General features: G+C 39.6%; 1 protein-coding gene across 1 annotated transcript in view; it reads left to right on the top strand.

The window, feature by feature from the left end:
• AFF3 (ALF transcription elongation factor 3) overlaps positions 1 to 17,589 on the top strand; it is a 492,261-nt gene that overhangs the window by 243,134 nt on the left and 231,538 nt on the right. Inside the window, exon 4 of the mRNA XM_032765391.2 lies at positions 4,664 to 4,708. Within this exon, the coding sequence (XP_032621282.1) occupies positions 4,664 to 4,708 (45 nt within the window). The remainder of the gene's footprint in view (positions 1 to 4,663; positions 4,709 to 17,589) is intronic.

The following is a 17,589-nucleotide window of genomic DNA, read 5'->3' as shown; positions in this document are numbered from 1 at the left end:
TAAGTGAACTAGAGTTGCCAGCATTTCACTGAGAGTTCACTGGAGGTTCAGGGAGGCGAGCCTGTTGTGATAGATTTCAAAAAGCAATGATAGGCAAATGAGTTCCTGAAAGCTAGTATAAATAATAAGTTAGTAACAGCTCAGCAATTCAGCATGAAATAACACCCACAAACCTCACACAACCCCCCAAAACAGAGTAATTAAAATGTATATTGCACAAATCTTTTGCTGTATGTACATTATCAAGAGGGAGAAATTATTACATCATTCAAATTATGGGCACTTTTTACATAAATGTATTCAGGCACAGGGTCATGTAGTAAACATTGAAATAACAGTAGAAGCAGAATGCAATTTAAAATGGGCAGATCTAGCCATGTAAATAGATGGAAGTGTATAGTATTTACTGCATGTAAATAATAGATTATTTAAAAAAAAACTTTTAATAAGGCAAAGTTACAATAAGACATTAACATACTACATTGTATATTACTTATTCAGGATCAGATTCAGATTCAAAGAACCCGTCTTAAGATTCTGGCCTGCTTGCTGGGGAGCCCTCCTCTTCTGCGTACGCTAAAAAGGGTGACCAAATTTCTAAGTACCTCTTTTTGGCACTTCTCTTGTGTACATTCTTGGTGTGAAAGTTTTTCCATTACAAGACAGTTCATATTTTATCATAGCACAATTCCAGAGTCAGAGGGATTACATTTTTGAAACAGTACGCAATACAAAGTCTAAATACTAACAATAAAAATTAATTGATTTGTCTTTCTGTTTAAAATGTAGATCCTCTATTGGAGTATAAAGTAAGCAGGTCAGGGGATCTTTAGAAAGCTGGTATTTTGCTATAAGATTAATCTCTTTAATAATTTCCTCCCCAAACCATATAAATCGTGGATACAACCACCATATTTGCAAGTATGTTTCTCTTTCCCTGCAAGCTCTCCAACAGATGCAAATTGTAGGTGGAATTTATCACCATGTAAAATTTTTATTAAAATATCGTTGCAAAGTTAAATTCAGCATGCTGAGCTCAGAGACTTGTGGATGTCAGTGCCATTTGCAAAGTAGAAGAAAATGTAATGCAGTGTGAACTTCTAGATACACTTATATCGGCGGTGTTGTATGGTACTAATAGGGCAAGACCATGGGACAACAATGTTCAGAAGATGGAGCGAAAAGGGGACACACAAGATTTTTTCAAATAATGTTTGCTTCTGTTTGCCTGGACTTTGTGTTTCTGTTTCATTATCACCTGTTGGAAGGCTACCAGATCACTTGGATCGAGAAAGAACTGTGGGGAGGAAAGGGGTTTTATTTTCTGCCTTAAAGTGTAATGGGCCAGGGAACAACATTTTTGGCTTAGCTCCATGGCGGTAGAAAGGACAAATCTGTTACCGGTGAATATTTTCAAATGTATTTGATTACACTTGGAGGAGAGAGATTTAATTTTAAAACACAAAACAGATAATTTCTGAATTGGGTTATAAGCAAATCTCATCTATTCACCTTGAGTGTTTTGATCTTAACCAATAATGCAGCATCTGGGGTCATCATATTATGCTAGAAGATGACATCTTATGTCTTCTTGTGTCAAGTGACAGCAGATACGAATTGTAGTTTTTTGGTGGGGTAGCAGATTCGCTGCTCTGCAAACAAGGCATGTGATATGCCAATAGGGCTTTGTGTGCTCAACTGTTATTGATTGTGGTTTGATGACTAAGCATAGAACAGGGTTTTGGGGGAAGGTGTGAATCCATGAAGAGGAGAAAAATAAATCAGCTAGTGAAGGGAAAGAAGAAAGTCCACCAAATTTTGTGATTTTTCTTCGTGTTTTTTCTTGTTAGTGTTAACTTTATTAGCAGCGTCTGTTGTATTGTTACTCCAGTAACAGCAAAAGAAGCATATTACATTCTTTGATTCATCTGTTGCAATTATGAGTTCAGAATAGGGCTATTTGCAATTTGACTGTAGTTCCTTTTAACCAGTGATTTGTCAAATATGAATAATTCTTGAAAGGCGCTTTATGTTACACCTCGTTCTTCTGTTGAAGTCAACGGCATAACTCCTATTGACTTTTAAGATGACAAACTGTATTACAGCAGAAGAGTTAAAGACAATTCATTTATTTAATAACCAAGGGCCATATTCAGCAAAAATTTTCAGGACTGCTGACAATAAAAGACTCATGAGTTCCCATAACCTGGCATGAAATAACAGCCACAAAAAATTATGAAACATAAATTATTCTGTGCTTCCATATGTCTGCCTTAATTCTGACTTTGCTACCCCCGTAGACTTCCAGAGCATATTAATTCAAACGCTCCCTCCACTCTGCCAGGAAGCACACGATCATGGTTATTGCATGGTCTTCCGGGAGAACCATGGTATTAACATACAGGAGTAGGGCAAACAGTATTTGGCTAACTATACCATGTAAGTATGAAAAGCATACATTTTAAAAAGTGGCTAGTGATTTTAGGTGCCTAAATTGAGACACTTTAGAGGGATCTGATTTCAGAGGGCAGGTGCTCAGCACTTCAGAAGATCAGGCATGTATCTCAAATTGTACACCTGAATATTTAGGCATCCAGAATCACTAATCACCTTCAAAGATGTGGGCCAGAATTCCTAGCTCACTTCAAAAGGAATTTATTAATAATAACAATAAATACAAATTTATTTTTTCTCTCATTGTTAAGAGTCAGGGCCGGATTCTCCCATCTGCTAAGTTCACTGTGTTCTGCATAAGCAGAAATCATTTAACTTAGTGGATTCTGCAGTGTAAAGTGAATTTAAATGTTTAGAGACACCCTCCCTATCCCCCGGAAAGTTCCCCGTGTTTAGCAGGAATCTCTAAGTCATGTAAAGTTAGCAGAGGCAGCTATACCGCCTCCTGCACCTGCTTCCCCGCTCGTCCATGCTGCCTGCTTTAGCAGAGCTGCACTGCACACCATAGGGAAGGAAGAGGGTATGTTGGGGCAGAGATGGGAGACAGGGGGTTGGGTCAACGGAGGGGATGGGGATAGCAGAATGAGATTCCACTGCACCTCATTCTCTGCAGGTTTCAATGAATCTTAGGCACATGCTTAAAGTTAAACATGTACTTGAATGTTTTGCTGAATAGGGATGGGTTTAAGGACCTGTATACAGAGGCGGATTCGGAGTTTATGGGGCCTTGTGAGGCCCTTCCCCACCCCTTCTGTCTGCAGTTCAGCCCCCACCCCCACCCCGCTTGCTGCTCGTGATGGGGAGTGGAGTCAGGTGCTGGAGCTTCCCCTGCTCCCTGGCAGGAGCATCGAGCAGACAAAGCGGGACAAGCCCCCATGCCCTGACTCTCTGCTGCCAGGTGGAGTGGGGCAATCCCTTGTGCCTCGATCCCACTCCCTGGCAGGAGTGCCGAGTGGGTGGAGTGGGTTGGGGAATGCCTGTTTTTCCAGGCCCCCCAAATTGGCCAGGGCCCCTGGGCATAGGCCCCATTTGCCCAGTGGATAATCCACCACTGTCTGTATAGGTAACTCCTCGCAATTGTGAGTAAAGTGTTCACTATGGTTAAGTCTATGCTGCAGGGTTAGCCCAGCATACAAACTCAGGTTCAAACCTAACCCCTTTTCCAGCTACACACAAATTGTGCTTATCCAGGGCTCAGACCTAGGGTCCCAGGACCCCACAAGGGTGGAGAATCCCAGCCTGAGTCAAGCCAGAACCCATGGTTCAAGCCCTATTGCTTTGCAGTGTAGACTCAGCTCCACTGAACTCAAACTCTGAGAGCCCGTCAAAAGTATCCCACAATCCCATGGTCTGACTTTCTTTGTCCTCTGGACAGTCATGTTTGGTGGACAGTCAAGTGTTCTCACACTGTACCAGGAACAAAGGGCTAAAACAACCACTTTTTGGGAGGGCATTAGAAAGTCTGGAATATGGATCGTTGTACTTGGGTCTGCATAATGCAGTGTCGACACTGGAGTACCAGGTTGGGATCCATGGTTCAACAGTTCCTAATCAGGGGTTACAAATAAGTGTAGATGCTCATGCCCTCGGTTACAAACCCAGGGTCAGCTAACTCAAGTTGAACTAACCCTGGGCTTACATTGCACTGTAGACATACCCTGAGTGGTCCTGTTTAGACCTCTTATTTACCCATTGAACACTGCTCCAGTTTAAACACTTGATTCCATGAAAGTTTCTGTAGTCAATAATGGGCCTAACCTTATGGAAACAAAACTACCCTGGGCAACCAATGGGAGTTTTACCTACAAGAAGGAGCCAGTCTGTTGTTGTTAATTTATTGTAAATAAATTCATAGTAAATATATTAGGTCTGTATATATACAGTAAATATTTTACCTGTATGTATAACGTATACTCAAAGTGAAATGAACCACACTTAAAGTAAATGCAACCAGAATCTTGTAGATTAAATCAAAATATATTATGGTCATTCATTTAAAGAATAAACATTTAAAAAAATTGTATTTTTATACAGAAAAAGTATGAAATATTTTTTTAGTTTAACACATCACCAGTATTCTGATGCTAAAAACAATTGACATTGACTTGAAAATGTACCCAAGTCTTGAGTATATCTCACGTAGCCACATATCCTCAAACCAGCCATTTGTTATTTCTTACTTTAAAAGTATTTTCCTCTTTGTTTGCAGGAGAGTGGAACAGGAGATAACACCTGTATTGAAGAAATTTTGCGGGTAGGAACTGTTATTATTTCATTAAATTTACCCTAAAGAAGGCAAGAGAAAGTTTAGATAGAATTCCTGCTTTAGTACCGGTTTACTTTTTTAGATGTCACCTTTCTAGAAAACATGTAAAACATGTAAAAACAACCTCTTGTGCACTGGATTTCACTGTTGCTGACTAACCATACATTCACCAGGAAGCAGACAATGAGACTGTAATGTAAAGGACGTTTCAGGTTTACCAACGATGAAATGTGTGTCTTACCATTAATCATGACTGTCAAAAAACTTAACTTGGGTATCTACGAAGGTCTTTTTCTACTTGGATTTAATTAAAATCCATTGTATGGTTATGTTATTAATGTTATTATGTCTATTATAAAATCACAACATACAATATTGGCAAAGTTATTTCCATATTTTGTCATCACTATATTTCTTTATCACTTTTATCACAGTAATTTCTAGTTTGTATTCATGGAGTAAATTAATTCACTTCTGGACTCATCTAGGCTTGAATATACTTTGATATTGGATATTTTCTTAAGTAGGCAAACTTAAAAGCAGCATGTGATTTTTCCATATATATTTAACTCCTATTTTATGGGTTCTCTTTTTAAAGTGGTCATCTAGTAATTTACATTTTCTTGAAAGCTGAATTCATATTGTACTGAATAAAGCACCAAGACAAATTAGATCAGATGTCATCTCAAAACCTCAGTAAAAACACCTTTATTTTAGTGTGTTTCTACCTCTTGAACATTGTATTTGGACTTCTTTTGGAACGGTTCAAGAATTACAGAATTACATATTATTTGGGTTAAAATTCTACAGTGCATAATTTATTAAATACATCTTTTAATTCTCAGCCTGGACAAATAATTTTTAGAAGATTGATTATGATGGCTTTCTTAACTGTATTGGCAGAGCTTTTACTTAGCTACCATTTATAGAGTAGGCTTTTCGGAGGTTGAAATGCATATTACATAATTCTATAGCCTTGTTCCCTGTTGCTTTGTTACAAATTAGATAGCAAATAAATCATAAACACTTTTTTACATTTTCAGTGTGCACTGGGTGGTGGATGTCAGTCTAATTCACCCACTTTCATAGGTTTTTTTATGCAGGAAAATTAAAGAGAACAGTTGCAGTTTTTAATCTCACTATTGTTTAATTTTTAAGAAGAGTGTAGACAGCATGATTGGTTTAGAAATATAGAGGAAGACATGGTCCTTTCCATAAGGAGCTATACAGACTTATAAGACAATAGAGTTGAGACACAAAGTACTCTGAATAATGAGGAATTGGAAGGTGCAGTCTCAAAATGGTAAAGACAGCTTCTCTCTCTCTCTCTTCCCCCCACCCCCTTAATTTCACATTGCCCTGGAGAATTAGTGTTGAAAAGCTTCATAGTAAAATGTATTTTAAGGAGGAATTTGCTCACAAATTATTTCATTTTGGATTTAAGAGGGGAAAAATCCATCATAAGCAATTTTCCCCATGATCTCTTGCTTCCTTCCCCCAGGTCATGATGTTAGATGTAACTACATCTTTCTCCAAAGAAGGGGTGGTTGGGAAAGAAAACACTTAAGGGCAAATTCAGTGCCCTGCCAGAGTAACCAGCTCAGGAGCTGGACAGACGCAATCTGGAGTAATTTTCCTCTTTCCGGTCCACAGAGCTATTCCACAGAAGGCACTGCCACCCAAACACCCGCACAGCACAAGAATCTTGGACTCACCCATACACTGTCACCTCCCTTTCTTACACATTGGCATGCTGGGAGCATTGTGAAGCTGAGCAATGCAAACATGACCTGCAGTGCCCACTGAAATCTTCACATACACACATACAAACACACTCATTGGCACAGTGGATCTGCACCAATGCTGCTGCCAGGGACCTTCTGCAGCTTGGAATCTAAGGCAGGATTTGCCTCTTAGCGTGTGAACAGAAAAACTAAAGTTCTGTGCTGTTCTGATACTGCACATTGTAACATTCCTAAGCTGCAGGATTCATCTGCCCAAAACCACATTCCATAACCATCCTCATTTGAATAGAATCATCTACTTATGGGAATCAAATGTAACTTTTAATTTTTATTTAAAATGAAAAGACTATAAAATGGCTATTGCTGATGTTGTCAGAACAACTCTACTGAAGCAAACAATTAGGGCTTCATATGTGGTAATAAGGAGTTTGTTTGCATACTGACTAATTAAGAGGTTATTAAGAGGTTCTCTTGCTTTCATTTCTTCATCATTCTTGTTTCTTCCTGAAGTTTTGACCCTGAACCAAAATCACCCCAGTGTAACCTAACAGACTTCAATAAAGTTACACTGGGCACCTTATCCTCAACCTTCTTGTGACAGTTCTCAGGGTATTCAGGACTGAGAGTCACCTTGTTATCCCTTTTGCCCCCAGCTAGAGGGAGTTTTTCTTGTGGTTGCTGGATGTCAGCTCCGTGGCACTGCCAGTCCTTCAGCCACTCAAGCACTTTCCTCTGGGCTTATGCCAACCTTTCCTTCACCTTGCAGGTTAATAATTGATGCACCTCAATCCCCCCTTGAATTGTTTCCTAGTGATATCTAGTCCCTGACACTGGCTACTCACAGAAATTCCAGATCCTCTGCACCCAAAGGTGCAGTGTATATCAATTTACAATTTTTATCTCAAACCACCACTCCTGTAAACCACACGGCACTTGTGAGCCCTGAAGATCAAACAAAAGTAGATTTATTTAAGAAAGAATAAAGATTTAACTAGAAACGAGAGAGTAGTGGAAACACGTGATTACAATGCAAAAAAACAACAACATAAAATGTGAACCTGAGTAACGCACTTATTAATAGTTACCTTTCCTATGCAATAAAGTAAATTTTCCCCCAAAGGGTCAATCTTTTGAAGAACTGTCTGGTTTGGACAAACCAGGATCCAAGCATTCATGAATGTGCCTCTTGCCCCACCGCTCCTCTAGGGGTTTCCTCAGTGAATGGAGTGTCCTTCCCCTCACTCTGTTACACTGAAAACAGTCCTTTGTTTATATTCATAGATAGGGTGAATCCCCGTCTTGTTGTAAAGTTTCTTTTTTACCTTTAAGTGGTATTGATTGTTTGTCATTCCTGCTGATGGTTTCCCATTCAAAATCATAGTACTGCACAAGCTAAACACTGGCTAAACATCAGCCAGACAGGACAATGTGACAGCTCCCCGTTGCCCAAATAGGCTATTACTGAGACATCCTGATGACTAATCTTTACTTTTTATTCCAAGTCCATAAAGCCCACGTTCATTTGAATTCATACATTATTCCTTAATTATTACCTGTACATACATCTCACAGTGGTTATGAATGTTGACAAGTTATGAGCTTTCTATAGATACCTTACACATTACTCTCTATGGACAAGTATCGTGCAAGGCCTGTTTGGTGTAATGAGTTTGTCAGGTCTGAGGTGAGAGTTGTTTGCAAAGATCAGGGAACCTTTTGCCAAACAGTCTCTGTGTCACGCTTCTTCATCCTATTTACTCCATTTTCAGCCCACCTACTCATCCTATTTACTCAATTTTCAGCCCACCTACACAGTGTTTAGGTGATAAATAGAGAGTCCTTAACCCTGACCAGGCATGCTGAAAATTCAGTAAATAAACTGAAATTGATTGAGTTGAGGAGATGAAACAACCAAAATAAACAAAAGCTGCACAGCTCAAAAGGCAAACTTCTCAACTACTCTTCATGGATGTCTAGTTGTCAGCACAAGCTCAATATAGCTAAAACAGCCTCTCCCCGAACCCTTTTCTCACACCTTCTTTCTCAACCATTGTGGACAATATCGTTATCCTGCTTGTCACTCCGGCCCATAATCTAGGCATCTTCTTCAGCTCAGACCTCTCTCTGTTTTCATACCCAGGCTATATCTAATACTTGCAGATTCTTTCTGCATAACCTCTCTAAGACACAGCCTTTCCTATCCATCCCCACAGCTAAAACACTCATTATCTTGCATCTCGATTACTGCAACCTCCATTCTTCTGGCATTGACAAGTGCAGTCTTGTTCCACTCCTAACTATTCAGAATGCTGCTGCTGCTACAAAGGGCATTTTCATAGCCTCTCACTTTGCCCATGTCAGCCCTTTCTATGCATTCCTCCACTGTCTCCCCTTCTCCATTGTATCAAACATAAGCTAGTTGTCTTCACTTTCAGTAATGATACGTATGTATATCAATATCTTTCTAAACATAGAGGGGGAGAGAGAAAGAGAGATGATACTCATTTTGTAATTTACCAGAATCCTAACTTTATCAGCTACTTTCCACCAAAGCCTTTCATTATACTGGACAGACAAATCAGATATAGCATTGATTTCTTGGATTTCAGAAACAGTATTTTTTTTAAGCAATGCTGTTTCAATACTTTGTTTGAGCCCACATAATACAACAAAGATTTGCCTTCTTTCAGAACAGGGACAGCTCCTGTGCAGATGAATAGGGATGGTAGAAAGCTCAAGGAGCAACAGTCCTTGTGCTCCCCTGAGCATAACACCTGCTTCTGGCTAGCCACCCAACCGGAGTGGTTGGGAGGTGGAGCCACAGTCTGATCGCCCTTCTTTTTGTGCAGGCCAGCAGTAGTGGGAAGGATGTGCTGCAGCTGCAGCCCATTAAGGAATGTAGCACCCCATCAAGAGGGGTCCCCTAGTATACTTGGAGTTGCAGAAATCATTCTTCCTTCTTGAGGCACAGTACCTCCCAGGGACCCTATTAGGGGGCAGCATTCCTTAACCTGCCCTGTTGATGGGTCAATGCTTTACAACATGAACTGAGCTTTTAGTTTGCACTGACAGTGCCCAAGACTAGTAAACCTCGTGCTGTCTTGAATTTTTGAATATACCTAGGCAAGGACGAATGTGGTGGTTAAAGTTTTAAATTATTTTATATGTTTTATCCAAACCTGTGAGATCTGCACAGAGTTTGTAATTCCACAAATCAGACTGCACAACAACTTAGGAAGTCTGTACCTGAAGGCCACAAAAATGGTGCACAACTGCAGGGATTCATGTGGGTATTTAAATTGCCACACGAAATCCTTTAGAGGTTCAAAGTAATGCAAAGATTTCTGCTGAGATTATAAGCCCTGCAAGGGACATCTAAGATCTGCAAGAAACCTAGTCCTGATCTTACTTCATCCACCAATTTACATCAACTACATCAAAGTATAATGGCTGTACCAGAAGCATCATGTTTTCACCCACAGGGAGGCTATACAAACGTTTGAGTCTACAGCTAGGGAAACTTCAAGCCTTCTTAGAGCATTGTGGTTATGGAAAGCAAATGTTTGCCAGTTTGTACATTCTAAGTGAAGGGCAAAGTTTTAAAAAACACAAGAAAAAGCGTGGAAAACCATAGTTAAGGATGTGTGCAGAATCTTGACTCTGTCCCTCCGTGTCCTTACTACCTCAGTATTCCTCAGAACTCCCTGCAACCATCCTGCAAGGTTTCTCAGCATAAACCATGGGCTGTCCAAGTGAGTCATAGTATCCCTTTGGTTGATTCTGGTTGACTTTGATTAGTCTGTGTTGTACTGTGCGTTTCGTAATGAGTGCTGGGATTTTGGGTAAAAGTGTATTTTGCTGTAGCATCTACTTAAAACTGGAGTAATCGTAGTGAATCAGACCCTACATCTCCATTAATTTTACTGTTGTCACCCACATCTGATATATTGGAAGCTAGATTTCGTTTTGGAGTTGAAGTATGTATGAGATGAGGTTGGCCTGGCTGTTAATGTAGACTTAACTGGTGACTTCCTGGATTTTTAGTGTTTTTGCTGAAAGGAAAAACATTTATGAAATCTTAACTCTAACTTGTTGTGACTCAGACTTTGTCTAAACCTAAAACTTAGTTGACCTAGCTATATCGCTCAGAGCTGTGAAAAATGTCATAGAATCATAGAACTGGAAGGGACCTTGAGAGGTCATCTAGTCCAGTCCCCTGCATCATGACAGGACTAAGTATTATCTAGACCATCCCTGACAGGTGTTTATCCAACCTGCTCTTAAAAATCCCCAATGATGGAGATTCCACAATCTCCCTAGGCAATTTATTCCAGTGCTTAACCACCCTGACAGGAAGTTTTTCCTAATGTGCAACCTAAACCTCCCTTGCTGCAATTTAAGCACATTCTTCTTGACCTATCCCTCAAGATTAAAGAAGAACATTTTCATCCCCCTTGTAACAACGTTAGTTAGACTTGAAAATGTTATCTATGTGCCATCTCCAGTCTATTCCTCTCAGACAACAACCCAATTTTTCAATTCCCTCATAGGTCTTTTAGAACTTTAAACAGTTTTTGTCTTTTTCTCTGGATTTCTCCATATTTGTCACAATGTCCTGATGTGGTCCAGACTGGACTTCATTCTCCAAGTGAAGCCTACTCAGTGCAGAGTACAACAGCGGAAAGAATTAACTCATGTACTCTTTCTACAGTTACTCCTGTACATAGATGGCATTTGCTATTTTCTGCAACACGTGACATGTTGAATCAATATTTAGCTTCGTGATACCCTAGACAGAGCTGTTATTTACACACTGTATCTCCTAGGAGTCATTTTCCATTTTGTATGTGTGGACTGATGTCTCTCAAATGGACGCAAGGAAGAGTCTGTGGCACTTAATAGACTAAGACGTTTTGGAGCATGAGTTTTCAATGGTGAATCCACTTCGTCGACGAAGTAGTGGAAATTTCCAGGGCAAGATTATATATATGCAAGCAAGAAGCAGGCTAGAGATAACGAGGTTAGTTCAATCAGGGAGGATGAGGCCCTCTTCTAGCAGCTGAGGTATGAAAATCAAGGGAGGAGAAACTGGTTCTGTAGTTGGCAAGCCATTCACAGTCTTTGTTTAATCCTGAGCTGATAGTGTCAAATTTGCAGATGAACTGAAGCTCAGCAGTTTCTCTTTGAAGTCTGGTCCTGAAGTTTTTTTTGCTGCAGGATGTTCACCTTCAGATCTGCTATTGTGTGGCCAGGGAGACTGAAGTATTCTCCTACAGGTTTTTGTCTGTTGCCATTCCTAATATCTGATTTGTGTCCATTTATCCTTTTCCGTAGAGACTGTCCATTTGGGCTGATGTACATAGCAGAGGGGCATTGCTGGCATATGATGGCGTATATTACATTGGTGGACGTGCAGGTGAATGAACCGGTGATGGTGTGGCTGATCTGGTTAGGTACTGTGATGGTGTTGCTGGTGTAGAAATGTGGGCAGAGTTGGCATCGAGGTTTGTTGCATGGATTGGTTCCTGAGTTAGAGTTACTGTGGTGCAGTGTGCAGTTACTGGTAAGAATATGCTTCAGGTTGGCAGGTTGTCTGTGGGCGAGGATTGGCCTGCCACCCAAGGCCTGTGAAAGTGTGGGGTCATTGTCCAGGATGTGTTGTAGATCCCTGATGATGCGTTAGAGGGGTTTTAGCTGGGGACTGTATGTGATGACCAGTGGAGTCCTGTTGGAGTACTTTGCATTTGTCCTTATTGGATTTCTCCAGTTTGTCCAGATCATTTTGAATTTTAATCCTGTGTTACCTCCCAGCTTCGTATCATCTGCAAACTTTGTAAGTGTCATGCCCTGTATGACATAGTTAGGTCGACCTAATCGCCATTGTAGATGCAACTAGGTCAGCAGAAGGATTCTTCCATCTTACTGCTGACCAGGGGCATATAGGGGGATGGGAGGCAGTAGGGAGTGCTTGGCAGGGTATGAAGGAAGTAGGGAGACAGCAGAAGGTTGATAGGCAGGAGAAGGTGATGGGAATAAGGAAGTCTTTGGATAAGAGGGGTAGGTGAAAACAGTATCTGGATGGATTCCATGGGAAGAGAAACATTGTTTAGAGGAACACAGAGGGCGGGGCAGGGAGAAGAGTAAAACTGTGTAGAAGGGATATGGGATACAGGGGTAAATGTTTCTTCTGGGGAGGATCGAAAGCAGGGATCAGTGAATTCCAAAGGCTTGGGGTCCTGACTGAGCACATCTTTCCAGCAGCCCTGTCTCTTTTATACCAATGGGACTCCAAACCAGACATCTCCACAAATATGCAAATATATGTGCCCCTGGGGCCTCCATTTATAAAACCCTGACACTTAATAGCTGGGACATTGAAAATAATTTAACACCATTTCATTTGCACTATGAAACTAATCCAAGTATGTAAGACAATATGATTCCTTGGTTAAGTAAAAGAAATAAATTTAAAAAATGGCTAAAACGTAGATTTTGTGTTCTGTTTTCTTCATTTTCACATTGGATCCCTTAGATTAGTAGCAAGTTTACTAATTTTCTAGCTGAAAGCTTTGAGTCAGTCATCAAATATTCAGGCTATTTTAAACTCCAGCAGTCATATGCATCAGTGAGATCAGCTGCGCACCATCAGCTGATTGAATTAACAACAAAAGTAAAAGGTAAATTAGAAACTGTCTCCAGGAACAAAAACACCTGCGAAAAAGGCGAGACCCTACCAAACACACGGTCATTCTGAATGATCATTTTAAACAATGGAGGATATGTCGATACTTGGAAGAGAGAAAAATCAATTTCTTAAAAAGTTGGATGTTAGTTCAACAAACTGTGGATTGCTGCTTTATAAATGTTATTGAATATAAGATTCCACTGGCTTCAGTTAAGCTCCTGGTGTTGTTGGACATGTGAGGATTTACACTGCACAAATATGGTAATGAGCAGTATATTTCCAAATACTCATCTTGCTTTCTAAACATGCAGATGGCATGGGAGCCACTTTACTGGTGCTGTTGGATCAATAGATACCTTGAACTACCAGAGTACATTATTGCAGTCTCACTGCTGGAAAGAAATTGCTGGAGGTGATTTGAGAGGAGGATGAAGATGCAGATTCAGCCCCCAGTGCTGTTGCTGTTGAAGTAAATGGAAAAATTGCAACCAACTTCCTGGGATGAGGATTTCCCAGTGGGGAGCTGCACAATATAGACAAAGTGAGGCAACTTTGGAAAGACCGGGAGGGTGCAGAGTCAGGAAAAGTTACAATATGAATATTTTACATGCCAAGTATTTATTTCTTGTCCACTACTCTCCGAAGTAATAGAACACTGACTCGCATGAAATACAGTGCAACAACCCAAACATTTAAAAAATGCACCAGATGCATAAAATATTCATTTTAATAATTCAAATAATCCTTCTAAAGAAGTTTAATATTTTATTATTAATACTGTATATTTTAATGCAATCAAAGTACATGTGTTATAACTAATGAATACTGATCAAGCTACTTTTTCATGTCTATTCTTTTTATTGCTCCCCCTCAAATAAACAGAAGTGCACCAAAAATGTCTCCTATGTTATAATCTAGTGTTTTCATCCTTATTTTTTATTCTGACAGTCTACACTGGGCTCAGACTTTTCCTTCAGTATATCTTTTAGGAAAACACACCAATTAATATCATAAGGAGTCATATGGCTAATTTCCCACACATTGCTTTGAACGTTTACACTTTGGCCATTTGATAAACTGCTAAAAATGATGAAAAGACTCTAAACCAATCAGCTGTAGTTTGAGAATTACATGTGAACTTTATAACACTAGCCTATTAACTTCATTCCATGCTCTCTGCTCTCTCATACAGTTCCCTTGCACAGGAGGCTAAATTTTACACTAGCCTGGTGCCAGTTTTCAAATACAATGCTCCAACAACATGATTGTTGAGAATTGAACCAGTAGCATCATCACATTAGTGCATTAGCCATTTAGGTTCAGTTTTTCTTCAGTCTCAGTACATCTGACAAAGAACGGAATCATTAACAAAACCATTTCAATAACTGTTAAGTTCAAACTAATACTTGCTCTCTCAATCTCTGAGACTAGAGGCTGGTTATCAGTGAAGCTTTTATCATTCTGTCTCAGCCTCCTAAGAGCTATTTGCAGAGTGTCATTGTCTCTCAGGTGGAGTTCAGAGTTCTTTGTGGAACACAAATAGCTGATATGCGGAGAGCTGGCATAAGAAAGAAGCAAGCCAGCACTTATGGGGGCTGATGAACATCCCCCCTCCATGCCTACATGATTGAACTAATTATTTAAATTGTTACCATGGGGTAATTGCGTATGTCCTAGTCCTGATTGATAAAACAAGGGAGAACCCAGAATGAGAGGCTACGTCTTGCTGGTATAAAAATAAATATTTATTTCTTCCTGTCTTTAGAATATATTACTAAACCAGGCAAGATGTACAAATCAGCTCCTTTCTGCTAAATAAAAGTGATTCTGGGTTATTAATGATATACGGCCAGATCTTCATCCTGTATATGCCGACCTAAGTCCATTGGAGACAATAGAACAATACAGATTTACACCAGTTAAGGAACTGGTTCCTAATGAAGGAAAGAAAGATAAAGTCTGGGTTTTGTAGATCAAATTCTCCACTGCCTTGAGATAGTGGTTTTGTTCCATTAGCTGGCAGCTTTAAGAAATGGAATCTACTTTCCACCTCTACCAGTATGTTTCACCTATAATTGAGACCACAAGGGTCATGTATGTGTTAAGATTTGACTTGCAATGACAGGATCATCTGATGAAGCTTGTGGTGACAATGAACTGCCTTCTATAAAGTATATTTATTTTTCATAAATTTGTAAATTATTTTTTTTAAGTAGTTCAGATTCTCCATTGCTTCAGCTGGAAACTCTAGAAGCGTAGTTAAAGCAAGATACCTAAATGTTGTTCTTTACTATATTGTTCAGTAATGCTGGATTTTCCTCTTTTCTTCATCTTCTTTTGTCCTAGTTTGTGCCAGTGCAGGGTGACAGATAAACTTCCATCCCCTGAATAATAAGACATGCCTTTGAAAGCCTGTTTTTAATGCAATAAATTGATGTGCCAGTATAAAAATTTTTTGGTAGGGTTAGTTACAGCTGACACTGAAAACTCTCAGGTCTTGCCTCACCAATCTCACCAGACCCCACGTATTTTCATGGGTGGAGGGAGTCTGAGACATAGAAAACGTCCATGTGGCAAATGTCTTTCTAAGACTGAAAATGTCCAGTTGGAACTCTCATCACTGCTCTTTCACATGCAGGCCTGACTACTTATATTGTAAATAATTGGAGAGGTGTCACTTTCTGCACATGGAAATCATTGCAAGTGAGAAGAAAATTCTTTTGTTACTCAAATTTGGGAGAAACAGATGAGTTAAAATGTAACTTAATTCAGCAGAAATATTTTAAAGGAAACTGCAGGGAAATAGACTGGCCTGTTAAAAGAAAATTAAAGTAACTCTAAAGATTACTCAACTTGTCCTATCTCACTTGCCAGGCTACATTCCACAATATATTAGGTATTGGTGAGTAAACTGTTCTTTTTAAGAGTTGAGTGTTTACAATATTTCGAACTGTAAAAAAAAATCACGAATTAGGCTGAAAACAATCATGAGATTGGCTTGATAATCATAAGTTTTTCCTTCTCATTTTTGAGCCCTTCGGATGCACTTAGGATACATTTTGAGCTTTTTTTCTGTAACCATTTTTTAAATGAGAGATGAGATTTTCATGCAATCACTTGTCACCGGGAGCTGGAGACAAGCTGGAGTTTTAAGTAAAACATGTTTAGAAGAACTGAGTGAAATACTGATCAGATTTTGACTAAAAATAAAGTCACAGGACCAGTCCCATCTCATTAGGGTTAGTTGCCGTATATTATATTTTCTGTCTTACTGACTCTTTTGTCTTGTGTCACCATTTTATGAAGTAAATTGTGTGATCTGCAGCCCTTAGAATGTACGCCACTCAGAGTGGGCGCCATCTTTCCCTGTGTGTATTTACACTATCTAGAACAATGGGACCCAGTGGTGCTGGGACCTTGGGGTGCGGTAGTACTCCCTGGCTTGAAGTAGTAATAATGAATACTAAATACCTGGTTCCCATGGTTTCCATCATCAGCACCCCCACTACAAAAAAATTTCCAGCACCCTGGATGGGACCCTGATCCTGACTGAGTCCTCTGGACGTTACCATAGCACAAATAATACTGCTACTACTTGACAGGTTTTGTGAAGGTGTTTTTGTCACCAGACTGAGTTTATTTTTTTAAAGATACATTATTTACATGAATATTGGCTACAGTTGAAGTAATGCAGAAAGAAAAGGACTGACATGCCAACATGAACTAAAAACAATGTAATACTATATAGGAAATTGTCAGGCTGGCACTTTACCCTTGAGAGAAAAAACTCTGTTCAGCATAGCTACAATAACTTGGTGGGACAGAAAATGGGCTTCATGCCACCTGTGTGGGTTTTCCACAGACCTTATTGGTGAATATTATTGAGTTATTTACTCAGGGATACTGAACAAATATCAATCAAATTCAAGACATTATTAATTTTCATAGCATTTTATGTGTGCATATATGATGGTTCATTGCAATCCAAAGAATTCAGCATAAAATATAAATATATAGTGATATACCTATCTTATAGAACTGGAGAGGACCCTGAAAAGTCATTGTGTCTACCCCCCCACCTTTACTAGCAGGACCAAGTACTGATTTTTGCCCTAGATCCCTAAGTAGTCCCCTTAAGGATTGAACTCATAACCCTGAGTTTAGCAAGCTAATGCACAAACCACTGAGCTACCTCTCCTCACAGATCAGAATGAGCAAGAAAGTGCCAGATTACAAACACTGTAATCCCCAATCCAACCTTAATTGACTTCAGGCATGGATGTTGAATTGAGGAGCCTAGGTAACAAAATGGAGGAACTAGAGCTGCTGGTGCAGGAAATGAAACCGGATATTATAGGGATAACAGAAACATGGTGGAATAGTAGTCATGACTGGAGTACAGGTATTGAAGGCTATGTGCTGTTTAGGAAAGACAGAAA

Source organism: Chelonoidis abingdonii, chromosome 1 (assembly GCF_003597395.2).
Source record: "Chelonoidis abingdonii isolate Lonesome George chromosome 1, CheloAbing_2.0, whole genome shotgun sequence".
Classification (NCBI taxonomy): domain Eukaryota; kingdom Metazoa; phylum Chordata; order Testudines; family Testudinidae; genus Chelonoidis; species Chelonoidis abingdonii.
This window is presented reverse-complemented; position numbering and strand designations above follow the sequence as displayed.